At 32.3% G+C, this 17,880-nt stretch overlaps 1 protein-coding gene across 4 annotated transcripts in view; it reads left to right on the forward strand.

Moving 5' to 3' along the window:
• The window catches only part of GPHN (gephyrin), a 661,506-nt gene that overhangs the window by 371,864 nt on the left and 271,762 nt on the right, over nucleotides 1-17,880 (forward strand). For all 4 annotated transcript variants that reach the window (XM_080807346.1, XM_080807348.1, XM_080807345.1 and 1 more), the window contains exon 5: nucleotides 2,330-2,424. In XM_080807346.1, coding sequence (XP_080663472.1) covers nucleotides 2,330-2,424 — 95 coding nt within the window. The remainder of the gene's footprint in view (nucleotides 1-2,329; nucleotides 2,425-17,880) is intronic.

Below are 17,880 nucleotides of genomic sequence, written 5' to 3' on the forward strand. Positions count from 1 at the left end.
ACTGAGCCATTTTATTGGATCCACTTGCATACAGTAAAACAATTCTTTGGAAAGTAAGAAAAGGCATTCTAGGTAGACCACTGTGGCCTGACCTAATCTGATGGTGTCTTTTAGAGAATCTATAGAAATTAGTGAATTGCATCTCTTGTAGGTAATTCTCATATGTAATTTGTCAATCAGGTTTTTCATGTAGTAGGTGACACTGAATTTACACACTCTTAGAAGTGTGTTTTATTCACTACTGTAACATCAATGCCTAGAATAATACCTAGTACATAGTAGATGCATAATAAATATTTGTTGTATGGATAGTTAAATGTTGTTATTTGAAGTATCTATTTAAGTGAAAGACTTCTTCTCAGTTATTTTTGTATTTTTTTCATTTGCCCTTAAATAAGTGTGCTGATATACGTTGGAGTACATCATCTTTACGTGATCCCAAATTCACTAAATGTTGAACATTGTTTATGTGACTTTTTTAAGTCCTATTGAAAGAATTCTTTTAAGATTGTTCTCAGTAATATTACAGGCTTGATTTTTTAGATGCTAAGATTTTACAGTCTCTTAAAAACGTTATAAACATCAATAAAGCAGTTTGTAATAAAGAAATAGTGTTTCTTCTCAGGAGACCTCAAAATCATACCAGATAATTTTAATTTGGAAAACAATAGATTCTGTATCATGCTAGCTTGACATTTCTTAGCTATATATTTAAATGAAAGGAATTAACTCCCAAACTTAGGAATTTAAGAATCTCTTAGAGAATTTAAAAACTTTCTATTTTTAAGGCAGGTTTTATTGAAAATCATAATGGTAGTGTTAAAATTTTTAAAATTTTTAAAAAATTTTTTTAAAATTTTAAATTTTAAAAATTTTTTTAAAATTTTTTTTAAAATTTTTTTTAAAATTTTTTTTAAATTTTTTTTAAAATTTTTTTAAATTTTTTTTAAAAAAATTTTTTTTAAATTTTAAATTTTAAAAATTTTTTTAAAATTTTTTTTTAAAATTTTTTTTATTAACATATAATGTATTACTTGCTTCAGGGGTACAGGTCTGTGAATCCTCAGTCTTACACAATTCCTAGCACTCACCATAGCACATACCCTCCCCAAGGTCCATCACCCAGCCACCCTATCCCTCCCCCGCCCTGTGTTAATATTTCTTTAGAATTTCTGCCATTGTTAAATTCTGCATTATGCTGGGATTCAGTGGACCAATAGATCACATTAATTCTGGTAATTCTTTATTCTATGTAATTATAAGATATTAATAACTAATTTATATGCATCTTAAATATTCATAAGATTGACCAGCATATAACATATACTTGATGCATTTTACTTTGCCAAGTCCTTAACCTAAATTTTGCCTAGAACTACAATCTTATTTAATACTATCCTACTACTTCTAATAAAATACTTAAAAAATCAACCTTTCTCTATATTCCTCCATAATTTGCCTTTTATTTTATTTGTCTTTCTTCTTACTTACTGGAATAGTTTATTTTGCAAGCTTTCTTCCTATAATTCTCCCAATTATTGTAAACTGTTAACATCTAGAGAATTAGGAATGGATTCGATCATGTATTTCACTCATAACTTTTAGCCTAAAACATATCTTTACCATCACAATATAAATATATACCTATTTTGATTGACCTTTAGAAAATTAAATTTTACTGTCTTCCTTCTCTTATTTCAGGTTTAACCATACTTGTCTTGAGAATGCCCTATCTTAAAACTTATGTTGTATAGTGAAAGCCTATCACTTCATTGATTCTTTTTTAATATAACAAGATATTTAATTTGTATTGAAAATATAGAAGATGGTGAATTGAGTTTTCTTCTACCCAATACATGAGAAAGTTGACATGGTGACTTCCTGAGTTCGCTTTAATGATTATATCATAAAATCATAGAGATGGGAGAAACACAAAATGATCTCAGGTTTTAGGGAATAATTGTTTCATAGGTAATGGTCAAAAAGTACCCTATTTCTTGCCCTATGAAAATCAGTTGAGCTATTATAGCAGTCTAAGGCTACATCTTAAAATTTAGTTATTAGATGAGACTTACATCAAAAACCTCCGAGTTATAAGAGATAAGAAGGGTCTGCTAATATATAAAGTTCCCTGGATATCCTGGTTCTCAGCTTTTATTCATTGGTCCCAAAGAACTGAGTCTTGATATCTTAAAACAATGTTTGGGGAACTACAAAGTATGGTCTATAGGAAGCATGATTTATAATTATTTTTAAGTTAATTTTATTACTCTGCCTTCCTTCTTTTTGGCTACTTTCACTCAGTCTGCTATTTAATCTTTAATTTCAGGCCACAAAAGAAGTAATAGAACGGGAAGCGCCAGGGATGGCCCTGGCAATGCTGATGGGATCACTTAATGTTACACCTCTGGGCATGCTCTCTAGGTAAGAAAGTCATTAACATGTTGCAAAGAAAATTAATTCCATACCACTAACCACTACAATAGACTGATAAACTTAAGAAACTTCAGTCAATAACACTTAAATTTGCTCCCTTTTCTTCCCCAGAGTTAAGAGTCTTAGTATCCTGTCTAGGTAAATCTTGACCATTTTCCTTCAAGTTTTTTTTTTTTACATATTATGTTTAAACTTTTAGAAAATATTATAATTTGCTAAAAAGGTGTCAGTCCTACAAAAAAGTCCAGTTTACTAAGATGTAAAATTATTTTTGTGTGTGATTATTTCTAATCATCAGTTAACATTCATTAATTGTCATCAAATGCTAATTTAATAAAACAAAACAGTAGAGGTTTTTTTCAATAAGTTATTCTCATGTTAGGAACTTGTAAATAGGCATATTCGTGTATGGTCATAAAAAGAAGCTGGATTAATAATATATTGGTAGTATATTAAGTTAGTATATTTAACACTATGCCTTTATTGACATAGATGTTGACATCCATTCCCTGTGTGATGTTACTGTTTTTCTAAATGTTAGATTAAAATCTCCTTTAATGATGACAACATACATCATTTAAATTAAAGACAGACCTATCAACTCAGTGAGAATTTGTTGATTTAATGACCATTGAATAATAGGCAGTTGATCACAGAGCAAGCTAAAAATATACAGCAACTTTATAATTGCATGGTTTCATAATCATTACATATAACCATTTATTCATCCTGTGTGCAATATGAATATAGAACTAAGTATATCTACATAACACATGGAATATGAATCATAATGCCTTTTCTGTTACTTAGAGTTTATATCCCATTAATAGCAGACACTTGAAGCACAACTACAGGAAAATGTGAATTGGTCATTAGTTACTCTATTCTTTTTGCTATTACAAGGACTATAACATTTAATTTAAGTAAGAGCAAAAAAGAATTACAATAGCATGTTGAAATTTTAAATTTAAAAGTCCATGCTGATCTTTAAGGAACTTACATTGATTCTTTCATGCTGTTCTTTTTTTTTTTTTTTTTGTAAGATTTTTTTTTTTTTTTTCAGAGAGTACAGTAGGGAAGGGCACAGAAAGAAGGAGAGAAAAACTCAAGCAGAGTCCATGCTGAGCATAGAGCCCAACATGGGGCTCGATCTCATGACCCTGAGATCACATCTGAGCCAAAAGTGAGAGTCAGACACTCAGTTGACTGCTCTACTCAGATGCCCCTATGCTTCTCTTTTTTTAACTATACTTATATTTCCTATACTTCTGAGGTCAAGGGTCACATTTGATCTCTTTTCTCTATGGAATTAAGTAGTGCCTTTGAACATAAAAGAACTCTTTCTTGGCATACAAGGATATAGTCAAGAAAAAATTGAACTTCATCTCTTTTTGTAATAAAAATCTAATTCAGCAAACATAATAATACTCTGTTTGCTAGGCCCCATATTAACCATCAGGGATACTAAGGATAGAAAGAAAATTAAGACATAGTCCTCACCTTAAGGATCCTACAGTTTAGCTGGAGAAATCATTCTTTGTAGCTGTTAAAGTAACTCTTTAGAGCTTTCTTGATCCAGTGTAGAAATAGCACTTTTTGTTTTCTTGAAAGATTTTTCTGGATTAATTCCTCTTCTCCCTTCTGAATCCACATAATGGCTGAGGATGGACTGCTGAGTGAATGGAAAATTAATCAGCAGGAGTTGATTCTAAGTACTTTGGAATAAGTCCATCATCTTTATGCTGAAAGCTTTGAAAATTAAAGTAAATATGCAACATGGTAACAGATTCTTTGGCTTTTTTTTTCTGTTCATTGCTGACTAAACTGAGAGTTTATTTACAAATTTAAAACAGAGTAGTCTATGTGAGTTATGCATAAGAAATTGGAATATTTTCCCAAATGTTCATTTTTTTGTGAACATTTTCTAGGTCTTTTTAAAAATTACCGTTTTAAAACAGCCATGATTATATCGATGCTTCCTTTCTACAGTATTTTCGCCTTGTATGTACTTTGGGCTTTGTACATGCTTCTATTATAGCACATGCTATATTTGTAGTTATGTACTTATTTGTATCGCCTAATTTGTATGAAATCCCTAAGAAAAGGAACTTTTCTCTTATTCATTTTTATATCCTCAGATTCCAAAACAACTGACACATAGTAAGAACTCAAAAAATGTTTATTGTTATAATTACTGTTGATAAATCAGTGTTTCATCCTAATTCTATAGAATATTTTTTCAAAGTAATATATCAACATTCTTACCTTGCCTTCCTATTTTTATCTCTAGAGAGTAGCATTAAATAAAAATATTTTTTTAATTACTAAATCTGTTTAAAATGGTTTTCATCTGTTTGATGAAATATCCTCCAGTTTTTTTGTGCAAGTCAGTTACAAGGTAGTATCAAGTAATAGTTAAGACCATCTTCTCTGAAGCCAGACTGCTTGGGTTCCATTCTGGCTCTACTATTTACTAGCTACTTAACATTTTTGAGGGATTTTTCCCTCATCTACAAGTGAGGATGTTAATAGTACTAACATTTTTGGTTTAGGTGAATTCATATAAATTGCTTAGAACAACTAATTCATAAGTCTTATTTAAGTGTTGATCACTGTTGTGTTGTTATTGGCTGAGAGCAAGTCTGCTGACATAACCTTCTAATAACTTTCCTTCTGGAAATATCTTCATTTTACCTTCATTCCTGAAGGATATTTTCACTAGATACAGAATTCTGGCTTGGCAGTCATTTTCTTTCAGCACTTTAAAAAATATTTTTCCACTGTCTTCTGGCTCTGTGTCTCCTACCAAATTTAAGTGATTCACGGAAAGCAATGCTAACAGGGAAGGTTATAGCTGTAAATGGGTTAAGAAAGAAAACCCTTCTTTTTTACATTAAAAAAAAAATCTCATGAGATGCTTGGGTGGCTCAGTTGGTTAAGCATCTGCCTTTGGGGCAGGTCATGATCCCAGAGTCCTGGGATTGAGTCCCGCATTGGGCTCCTTGCTTAGTGGGGAGCCTGCTTCTCGCTCTGCTTGTCACTCCCCCTTGCTTGTGCTCACTTGCTCACTCGCTCTCTGACAAATAAATAAAAGCTTTAAAAAAAAAAAAGGATCTCAGAAACAACTACATAACATTAAAATTTAAGGAACTAGACAAAAAAACAAATTAAATCCAAAGCTAGCAGATGGAAGAAAATAATAAAGATTAAGGCAGAAATAAAATAGAAATGTAACAATAATAAAGAAAATCAGTTTAAATATTGACTCTTTGAGAAGATCAACAAAACTGAAATTTTTAGCTATATTGACCAAGAGAAAAAGGAGATGGACTCAAATTACTAAACTCAGAAACAAAAATGAGGACATTACTGCCAATTCTACAGAGATAAAAAGGACTATAAGAGAATACCATGAACAACTGTATGTCAATAAATTGGATACCCTAGATAAAATGGAAAAATTCCTACAAACACAAAACCTACTCAGTAGAATCAGAAAAAAATTTAAAAATCCATATAGATCTGTAATTAATAATGAGATTGATTCAGTAATCAAAAACTTACCTACAAATAAAATGACTATACTAGATGGCTTCACTGGAGAACTATACCACACATTTAAAGGAAAACAGTCACCAGTCCTTCTCAGACTCTTCCAAAAAATGGGAAAAAAAGGAAATACTTCCTAACTAATTCTATGGGATCAGCATTACTTTGATACCAAAGCCCGACAAAGAACTACAAGAAAACTATAGACCAGTATCCTTTATGAACATTGATGTAAAAATCTTCAACAAAATGCTAGCAAAACAAATTCAGCAGTTTATTAAAAGGAATATATACCATGAGCAAGTGAAATATGTCCCTAGAATGCAAAGATGGTTTCAACATATGAAAAGCAATCAATGAAATATACCACATACAGAAAAAGCATTTGACAAAATTCAGCATGTTTTCATATTAATGAAACTCAATAAACTGGGAATAGAAGGAAACTGCCTTAACATAATTAAGGCTTATATTTAAAAACATACTGTTAACATCATAATGGTGAGAGACAAAATTTTTGCTCCAAAGTAAGAATAAGAGCAGGATGCACACTTTTGCTACTTTCATTAAACATACTATTAGAAATTGTAGCCAAAACATTAGGCAGGAAAAAGAAATAAAAGGTTTCTAAATTGGGAAGGGAGAAGTAAATTTATGTGTTTGTCATGATCTTATTTGTAGAAAACCTAACAATTCTACATACACACATGCACACACACACACTCTCTCTCTCTCTCACACACACACCCCCAATTAGAACCAATACATATATTCAGCAGAGTTAAAGATATATAATCAATATGCAAAAATCAGTTGTGTTCCCATTCATAACAATGAAAGATGCAAAAAGGAAATTTTGAAAACAATTCAACTTAAAATTGCATCAGAAAGAATAAAATACTTAGTAGTTAACTTAATCAAGGACGTGAGAGACGTGTACACTGAAAACTAAAATTTTGCTGACAGAAATTAAGGAAGATTTAAATGAATGGACGTAAGTTCCTTGTTTATGGTTTGGAAAACAATATTGTTAAGATGTCAATACTATCCAAAGCAATTTGCAGATTTAATTCAATCCCTATCAAAATACAGTAACATAACTTTTTGCAGAAATAGAAAAATCCATCCTAAAATTTATATGGACTCTCTAGGGGCCCCAAAAAGACAAAACAACCTTGGAAAAAACTACAAAGCAGGAAGACTCCTGCTCCTGATACCAAACTGACTGCAAGGTTACAATAATCAAAAAAGTTGTACTAGCATTAAGTCAGATTTTTAGGCCAATGGAATAGAATAGAGAGGCCAGAAATAAACTTTTTCCTATAAGGTCAAATGATTTTTGAGAAGGGTACCAAGACAATTCAGTAAGGATAAAGACAGTCTTCAACAAATGATACTGGGAGAACTGGATATCCATTGGCAAAAGAATGAAGTTTCCCCCTTACCTAACAAAATACACTAAAATCAAATCAAAATGTATCAAAGACCTAAATGTAAGAACTAAAATTATAAAACTCACAGAAAAAAAACATTAGGAAAAGCTTCATGACATTAGAATTGGCAGTGGTTTTCTAGAATATGACACCAACATTATTGGCAACAACAAAAAAGAAGCTTTTAATTGGACTTTATCAGCATTAAAACCTTTGTGCCTTAAAGGACACTATCAACAAAGTAAAATGGCAAAATGGGAGAAAGCATTTACAAATCATATATCTGATAAGGATTTAATATCCAGAATATATAAAGAACTCCCACATAAAAAAACCCCAATTTAAAAATGAATAAATATTTCTCCAAAAAAGATATACAAATGGCCAATAAGCACTTGAAAAGGTGTTCAACAACACTAATCATTGGAGATATGTTAATCAAAACCACAATGAGATACTATCTCATACCCATGAGAATAACTATTATAAACAAACAAGTGTTGGTAAGATTGTGGAAAAATTGGAACACTTGTGCATTGCTGGTGAGAATTTTGCAGTTTTTCAAAAAAATTAAAAAGAATTACCATATGGTGAAGTAATTCCACTTCTTGGTATACACCCAAAGCAACTGAAAGCAGAGACTTGAACAGATCCTTATATACCAGTGTTCATAGTGGCGTTATTCACAATAGCAAAAACGTGGAAGCTACTTAAAGTCCATTGACAGATGAATGGTTAAGCAAAATGTGTTATATACATACGATGGAATATTGGCCTTAAAATGAATGAGCTGCTAATATATGACACAACATGGATGAATCTTGGACACATGCTGAGTGAAATAAGCCAGACACAAAAAGGACAAATACTCATTTCACTTATATGAGGTATCTAGAATAGCCAAATACATAGAAAGTAGAACATGGTTACCAGGGGCTGGAAGGGTAGAACAGGAAGTTATTGTTTAATGGACACAGAGTATCATATAGCATGACAAAAAAGTTCTGGAGATGGACAGTGATTTTGGTTGCACAATAACTTTAATATCATTAAGCCAATGAACTATGCACTTAAAATTAACTAAAATGATAAATTTTATGGTGTGTATATTTTACCACAATTTTTTAAAAAAATACTTTAGGATAGGAAATACAACATACACAGCATGTACATTTTCTTGGGTCAGTTCTACAAAACTTCAGGCACAACATCCAGATTCAAAATCAGAGGAAGTACATCAGGTTACAAAAGAGAAGTGAGACAGACGGGGTGGTGACACAGGCAGGGAAGCTGACACCTTTCCTCACCCAGCAAGTATAGTTTGCTATGTATTATAAGCCCCATAAGAGTTTTATCATAGTTGAGACCCATTCATCATGAGTCATATAATACACAACCTGAATAACATGTTTCAAGTTCCTTACATAGGTATCTTCAGATCCTTGCACAGAGCATAGCAATTCTATGCAGTTTTGATTCATTTATAGATCGTAACATCTAGAGCGCAGGATCAACTCCATGTATTTTTTAAGAATGATCCTTCAAGTGTCTCCTCGGCCTTGGAAGCTTTGGAAGGGAGTTAAGTCCAGCTGTTCTCCCCTCCATATCATAACCTTGTGATGGCTCATGTTGGGACTACTTGTGCAATATGAAAAGTATCAAACAAGGGAAAAGTCAAAGTACCTTTGGGTTGAAAATGTCCTAAGCAATTGACAGAAGTAAGTCATCTCTCAAGGGATTCTGCTTCAAATTAGACCTCACAGATTTCTCAGAGATAAAATTCTAAGGAAGTTATAAAATACCCCCCCCAAAAAGTGACAAAACTCAAGGTATCATAAGAAATGAGAGACTACAGATGTTTTCCATTTTTTCTATGTTGCATTTTGTGTTAACTTTTGAGAAGGATGTAAAGTCTGTATCTAGATTTCATTTTTTTGCATGTAGATGTCCAGTTGTTCCAGCAACCATTTGTTGAAAAGACTGTCTTTGCTCTGTTATATTGCTTTTGCTCCTTTGTCAAAAATCAGTTGACTATATTTATGTGTGTCTACATTTCTGGACTCTCTATTCTCTTCCATTCATTTATTTGCTGTTTTTTCACCAATACTACACTATATTGATTACTATAACTTTATATTAAGAATCAGAGTCTGTTACTATAAGTCCTCTAACTTCATTCTGCTTCAGTGTTGTGTTGACTCTTTTGAATCCTTTGCCTCCTCATAGAAACTTTAGAATCAGTCTATAGATATCCATTAAATAATTTGCTGGAATTTTTATTCAAAATGCTGTGGAATCTACAGATCAAGCTGGGAAGAACTGACATTCTAACAATATTCAGTCTTATTCATGAACATGGGATAGGAACTTTATTTAGTTCTTTGTTGATTTCACTGAGTGATAGTTTTCCTCATATAGCTATTATACAGATTTCTTTTAGATTATATGTTTTTCATTTGAGGGCTGCTAATGTAACTAGTCTCGTCTTTTAATTTCAAGTTTCAGTTGTTTCTTGCCGGTGTATAGGAAAATGATTGGCTTTTGTATATTAATTTTGTATTCTGCAACCCTGCTATAATCACTTATTAGTTCCAGAAGGTTTTTTTATTGATGATTATTTCGATTTTTTTACATAGTTGACCCATGTCATCTATAAACAAAGGCAGTTCTGTTTCTTCCTTCCCAGTTTGTATACCTTTTATTTCCTTTTCTTGTCCTATTGCATTAGCTAAAATTTCCCGTACAGTGTTGAAAAGGAGTGGTGAGAGGGGATACCATACATGATCTTACTAAGAAAGCTTTGAGTTTCTCACCATTAAGTAATATGTTAGCTGTGGGTTTTTATAGGTATTTTTTTTAAATCATGTTAAGGACATTTCCCCTGTGTCCATACTATTTCTAGTTTACTGAATATTGATCACAAATGGGTCTAGGATTTTGTCAAATCCTTGATCTGCACCTATTGATATGATCATGTGACTTTTCTTTCTTTGCCTGTGATGAATAATATTAATTGATTTTGAAATGTTGAACCTGCCATGCATACCCGGGATTAATCCTACTTGGTCATAGTGTATAATTTTTTTACACATTATTGGATTCAATATGCTAATATTTTGTTGAGGATTTTTGCAGACATTGGTGTGTAGTTTTGTGTTTTTTTCTTCCATTGTCTTTGCTTTGTTTGGCCTTAGGGTAATACCAGCCTAATAGAATGAGTTTAGAAGTATTTCCTTTGCATCTTCTTTAAGAGATTATAGAGAATTGAGGCAATTTCTTCCTTAAATGTTTGGTAGAATTCACTATGGATACATCCAAGTCTGGTGCTTCCTGTTCGGAAGATTATTAATCTTTGACTTAATTTCCTTAATAGAAGTTACTAGGCCTATCTAGACTGTCTATTTCTTCTTATGTGAGTTTTGGCAGACTGGATTTTTAAAATAATGGTCCATTTCATCTAGGTTATCAAATTTACGGGTATGGAGCTGTTCAAAGTATTCTTGTCTTTTTAATTTGCATAGGAACTGTAGTGATGTCCTCTTTTATTTCTAATATTAGTAATTTGTGTATTCTCTTTTTTACTTAGCCTGGCTAGAGGCTTATCAGTTTTATTTATAATATCAAAGACCTAGTTTTGGTTTTATAGATTTTCTCTATTAATTGCCAATTTTCTATTTCATTTATTTCTTCTCTCATTGTTGTTATTTATTTCAATTCTGCTTATTTTGAATTTATTTTATTTTTATTTTTCTATTTTCTTAAGGTAGAAATTCAGATGATTGATTTAAGATCTTTATTTTTAGTAATATTTGTATTAGATGCTCTAAATTTCCTTGTAAGCGCTGCTTTCTCTGCATTTCAAAGTTTAGTTTCTCTCTCTCCTTCTATCTCTCCCTCTCCTCCTTACTCTCTCTCTACTATTTCTTAAAATTTTCATTTCTTTGTCTTATTTGTGTGATAACTAGAAATTTGTACTTCTTAATCCACTTCACCTGTTTGACAATTCCTCTATCCCCTTTCATTTTTACTTACTTCAAAATATTTCAAAATTTCTCTTGATATTTCTTCTTTGACCCAAGTATTATTTAAAAGCATGCTGTTTATTCTCTACATATTCTGGGATTTTCCAGTCATTTCTCTGTTACTGATTTTTAGTTTAATTCCATTGTGGTCTGAAAGTAGACACTGTAGGATTTCTATCCTTTTAAATTTGTTAAGGTGTGTGTTATGACCCAGAAAGTCTACCTTGGTGAAAGTTTCACATGAGCTTTAGAAGAATGTATACTCCATCATTATTGGATGAAGTAGTTTATAGATGTCAGTTATACCCAGTTGTTTGATGGAGTTGTTGAGTTCAAGTTTGTCCTTACTCATTTTCTGCTCAGATACTCATGTATCTATCCATTTCTGACAGGGTGGTATTGTAGTCTTTAAGTATGATAGTGGGCTTATTTCTCTTTGCAGTTTTTAGTTTTTACCTCACAAAGTTTGACAGTGTGTTGTTAGGAGCATGCACGTTAAGGTCATTATGTACTCTTGGGGAATTGACCCTTTATCCTTATAAATATCTTTCTTTAGCATGGATAACTGTCTGAAACTAACACAGTTACTCCTCCTTTTTTTGATGAATGTTAGCATGGTATGTTTTTCTATATCCATTTACATTTAACCTATATGTACCTTTATGTTTACAGTGGGTCTCTTCTAGACAATATATAGTTGGGAATCTTAACAATCTCTGTCTTTTAATTGGTGCATTTAGACCATTGACATTCATAGTGATTATTAATATAGCTGGATTAATGCCTACCATATTCAATATTTTTCCAATTTTTGCTGTTCTTCATTCCTATTTTTATCTTTTGCTTTTTCTGCTTTTGTTTAATTGAGCCTTATATATGATTCAATTTTTTTCTCCTTTCTTAGCATATTGACTATACTTCTTGTTTTACTCTTTTTGTGGTTTTCCTAGAGTTTACAGTATACATTCACAATTAACCCAAGTCCACTTTCAAATGACACTATACTGTTTCACAAATAGTGTTAATACCTTGTAATAAAATTATCCTAATTCCTTCCTCCCATCCTTTGTATTATTGCTGACACTCATTTCACTTATATATAAACATATATATACACATGAGATATATACATAAACATATATAACTGAATATATTATATTTTTATATGTAACTGAATATATTATAATTTTGAACAAACTGTTATATGTTAGATCAGCTAAGAATAAGAAAAATAAGTTTTTATTTTACTTTCACTTATTCCATCTTTTACGCTCTATGTAAGGACCTACATTATTTCCCTTTTCTCTAAAGAACTTCTTGTAACATTTTTTGCAAGGCAGATCTACTGGCAACAAATAACCTCAATTTTTATTTGAGAAGCCTTTATTTCTCCTGCACTTTTAAAAGGATAATTTCACAGTACAGAATTCTGAGTTGGTTGTGCTTTTCTTGCAACAGTTAAGTATTTCCTTCTACTTTCTTCCTGCTTGCATGGCTTCTGAGGTAAAGTCAGGTATAATTCTTGTCTTTGTTCCTCCTTAGGGAAGGGTTTTGTTTTACTTTTTTCTCTGACACTTTTCAGAATTCTTTTTCTTTAATTTTCTGTAGTTTGAAATTATATGCATAGGTGTAGTTTGGGGTTTTTTTGTTTTTCATTTTTGCATTTATCCTACTTGAAGTTCTCCGAGCTTCCTGAATCTATGGTTTGGTGTCTGACATTAATTTGGAGAAATTCTCAAACATTATTTTTTCAAGTATTTCTTCTGTTATTTTCTCTCTTCTTCTGTTATTCCCATTACACATATGTTATACCTTCTGTAGTTGTCCCGCAGTCCCTGGATATTTTATTTTGTTTTCAGTCTTTGTTCTTTTTGCTTTGCAGTTTTCAAGGGTTCTATTGATATATCCTCTAGCTCAGAAATTGTTTTCTTAGCTGTGTCTAGTCTACTAATGCGCCCACCAAAGGTATTCTTCATTACTGATCAGTGTTTTTTCATGCCTAGCATTTCTTTTTAGTTCTTTCATTGGATTCTTTCTGCTTACATTACCCATCTGTTCCTGCATTTTATCTACTTTATCCATTACAACCCTTAACATATTAATCGTAGTTTTAAATTCTGATCTGATAATTCCAAAATCCCTGCCATGTCTGGTTATGATGTTTGCTTTGTCTTTTAAAATTGTGTTTTTGCCTTTTAGTATGCCTTGTAATTTTTTATTCTTGATAGCCATACATTGTGTACTAGATGAAAGGAACTGGGTTTCTTTTTAGATTTTTTTTTAATATTTTTATTTAAATTCCAGTTAGCTAATACACAATGTAATATTAGTTTCAGGTAAACAATTTAGTGATTCAGCAGTTACATATAACACCCAGTGCTCACAGAGGTGCCCTCCTTAATCCCCATCACCTATTTTACCCATCCCTCCACTCACCTCCCCTCTGTTAACCATCAGTTTGTTCTCTAAAGTTGAGAGTCTGTTTCTTGGTTTGCCTCTCTTTTTTCCCTCTATACTCATTTGTTTCCTAAATTCCACATATGAGTGAAATCATAATGGTATTTGTCCTCCTCTGACTGACTTATTTCATTTTCACTTAGCATAATACTCTGTAGTTTCATCTACATCATTGCAGATGGCAAGTTTTCATTGTTCTTTATGGGTAATACTTGTGTGTGTGTGTGTGTATGTGTGTGTGTGTGTGTACCACATCCTAATCCATTTATCAGTTGATGGACATTTGGACTGTTTCCAGAATTTGGGTATTGTAGATGATGCTGCTATAAACATCAGGGTGCATGTATCCTCTATTTACATCTTTTTGCAGAACTTCCATCTCATTTTCCACAGTGGCTGTACCAATTTGCATTCCAACCAACAGTGCAAGAGGTTCCTCTTTCTCCACAAAAAAGGAAATGTTTTAAATGTCCTTTAGTAATATGGTGATGAGATTTGGGGGGTGGGGAAGTGTTTTATAGTCCTACAATTAGGTATCAGTCCTTTAGTGAACTTGTGCCTCTGGATTTTGCACCTCGCAAATGTTTCTCATTTCTTTCTCACCACACCCCCAACCTTAAGTGGGACAGCATGACTAGAGTGAGCAGAAGTTGGGTATGTTGCTTTTTCCAGGTCAATTAGACTCTGATAATATCCCAGCGGATTATGCTCTGATTAACTGGTTATCCCTGAAGTCAGGCCTTATTAAGAAGAACACAGTACTAACAGTATTTCAAAATGGTTCCTTTCCTCTCCCTTTGATGGAAGCACAAGGATTTTTTTTTCATTATCTTCCATAGGAACCTGGTTATACTCTTGGAAATAAATCTCACAGTATTTTGGAGGGTCCCCTATGACTGGGTCTTCCTGGAATTTTTAACATCCACTTGTCCATACCAAGCATCCAACTATTCATCAATTACAATTCAGGCTTTCCCACCTCAGCACTGTTTTCTGTAGCTGTTTTCCTTGTGAGTCTCTGCTTTGGTAAGCCAGAACTTTCTGTTTTGCCTATTGGTCTCTCCAGTCTTGGAGACAGTAGTTTGACCTGTATCTTCCATCTCTTACAGATCTAGAAAGAGTTCATTTTTCAGTCCATTCAGCCTTTTACTTGTTTTTAGGATGGAGTGGCAACTCCTAAGCTTCTAACATGCAGTACTAGACATCACAAGTCTGTAAATGGTATTTAATTTTTAATTTTTTTTAATTAAAATATAGTTGACACATAATAGCGCCTCACTTTCAGGTATGCAACATTATGATTTGACAACTTTATATATTATGCTATGCTCACCACAAATGTAGCTACAATCTGTTACCATATATTATGTATTCCCTATGCTGTACCTTTCATCCCTGGGACTTATTCATTCCATAACTTCACCCATTTCACTCATCACCCTACTTCTCTCCCCTCTGGCAACCACCAATTTGTTCTTTGTAGTAGTATCATTTGTTTATTGATCTTATGTACTACAACCTAGATGACATACTAGTACGATTAGTTTTAGGAGGGTATTTTCTGTTGCCTTTTTTTTTTTTAAAGAGTCTTTCATATTTTCAGTACATATATGTTATCTACAAATAGGGGCAATTTCTTCCTTCCCGATTGGCGTGACTTGATTTTTTTTTTCTTGCCAGTTGTACTAACTAGAACTTCCACCACTGTGTTCTGGAGCCATGATGAGAATGGACATCCCTGCCTTTTTCCTGATCTTATGGGAAAAGCTTTCAGTCTTTCATCAATTAGTATAGTGTCATTTATAGGCTTTCTTAAAAAGCTTTTAAGTTTGAGAGAGTTTCTGCTATTTCTTTTCCAAGTTTTTCTGAGACTTTTTATGATGGATGGATACTGATATACATTTTGCATAAATTCATATAATTATGTGATCTTCTTTTTTCCTAGCCTGTCAGTGTGATTGATTTTGTTGATTGACTTTTTTACATATAGAACCAGTCTTGCATTCTTAAAATAAACTCCACTGGCTTGTGTCATACCATTCTTTTTTTTTTTTTTTTTCCTTTTCATTCTTTTTGTATATTGCTGAAATCTGTTTGGTAATATTTTGGTAAGAATTTTTGTATCTATATTCATAAGAGAAATTGATTTACAGGATTTTTAAAAATCTTTTTATATGTTTTTACTGTCAAGGTAACATTAGCTTCATAAAAAAAGTAATATAAAGTGTTCCCTTTTCTTCTTTATCCATTCATCTGTTGAAGGGCATCTTGGTTTGGTGATGGTGGCCATTGCTGCTATGAACACTGGGGTACAGATGGCCTTTCTTTTCACTACATCTGTATCTTTGGGGTAAATACCCAGTAGTGCAATTGCAGGGTCATAGGGTAGCTCTATTTTTAATTTCTTAAGGAATCTCCACACTGTTTTCAAAGTGGCTGTACCAACTTGCATTCCCACCAACAGTGTAAGAGGGTTCCCCTTTCTCCACATCCTCTCCAACACTTGTTGTTTACTGTCTTGTTGATTTTTGCAATTTTAACTGGTGTAAGGTGGTATCTCAATATGGTCCATATATATACAATGGAGTATTATGCCTCCATCAGAAAGGATGAATGCCCAACTTTTGTATCAACATGGGTGGGACTGGAGGAGATTATGCTGAGTGAAATAAGCCATGCAGAGAGAGTCAGTTATCATATGATTTCACTTACTTGTGGAGCATAAGGAACAACACAGATGACATTGGCAGATAGAGAGAGGTGAATTGGGGAAAATCAGAGGGGGAGACAAACCATGAGAGACTGTGGACTCTGAGAAACAAACTGAGGGTTTTGGACAGGTGGGCGGTTGGGTTTGCCTGGTGGTGGGTATTAAGGATGGCACATATTGCATGGAGCACTGGGTGTGGTGCATAAACAATGAATTTTGGAACACCGAAAAAAACTTAAATTAAATTAAATTTTTAAAAAGATACACAATCTCCAAAAAAAAGTGTTCCCTTTTCTATTCTCTGGAAGAGTTTATGTAGGATTTATATTAATTTCTCTTTAAACATTTTGTAAAACTTACCAGTGAAACCACATGACCTAGAGATTTGTTTTTCTAGAGTTTTTGTACTGTAGATTCAATTTCCATAAAAATTATAAAGCTTTGCAAACTATCTATTTTATATTTGATTAACTGTAACATTTTGTGCTTTTTAAGGAATTCATTTCATCTGAGTTATCTAATTTATGTATATGGACTTTTCCTAGTATCTTCTGATTATTATGTTTTTGTCTTAACTGTCTATATTAATATTACTATTTCATTCCTTTATTGGTAATTTGTCTTCTTTTCTTTTCCATCTTGCTTAAGATATTTCAGTATTATTGATATTTTCAAAGAATGGGATTTTGTTTCATTGGTTTTCTTTATTTTTCCATTTGCAAATTTCACTGATCTCTGCTCCTTATGATTTCATTCTTTATTTTATTTTGAGTTTATTTTGCTCTTTATAGTCCTTAAGGCAGAAGCTTATGTTGTTGATTTGAGATTTTACCTCCTTTGTAATATATTACAAGCACTGTCTTAGGTACACTGCACAAAATCTGATATATTGTCTTTTCATTTGCAATCACTGCCATTTTTTTTTCATTTCTTTTGAAACTTCTTTGTTCCTTTGGTTATCTAGAAATTTATAAACTTGAAGTAGTTTATAAGTAGTTCAAAGTATATGGGAAATTTATAAACTCTAAGTAGTTTATAAGTAGTTCAAAGTGTATGGGAATTTACTGTTATCTTTCTGTTATTGATTTCATTTGCTTCTATTGTGGACATCAAATACAGTGCATGATTTCAATTATTTTAAACTTCTTGAGGTTTATTTTTATGGTCTCAGGTATGATCTCTCTTGGTGAATGCACTGGAGAAGAATGTAGATTGTTCGGTCAGGTGCAACATTCTGTGTCAATTAGATCCTGATAATTGATGGTGTTTTTGA

Source organism: Martes martes, assembly GCF_963455335.1.
Source record: "Martes martes genome assembly, chromosome: 7".
Lineage (NCBI taxonomy): Eukaryota > Metazoa > Chordata > Mammalia > Carnivora > Mustelidae > Martes > Martes martes.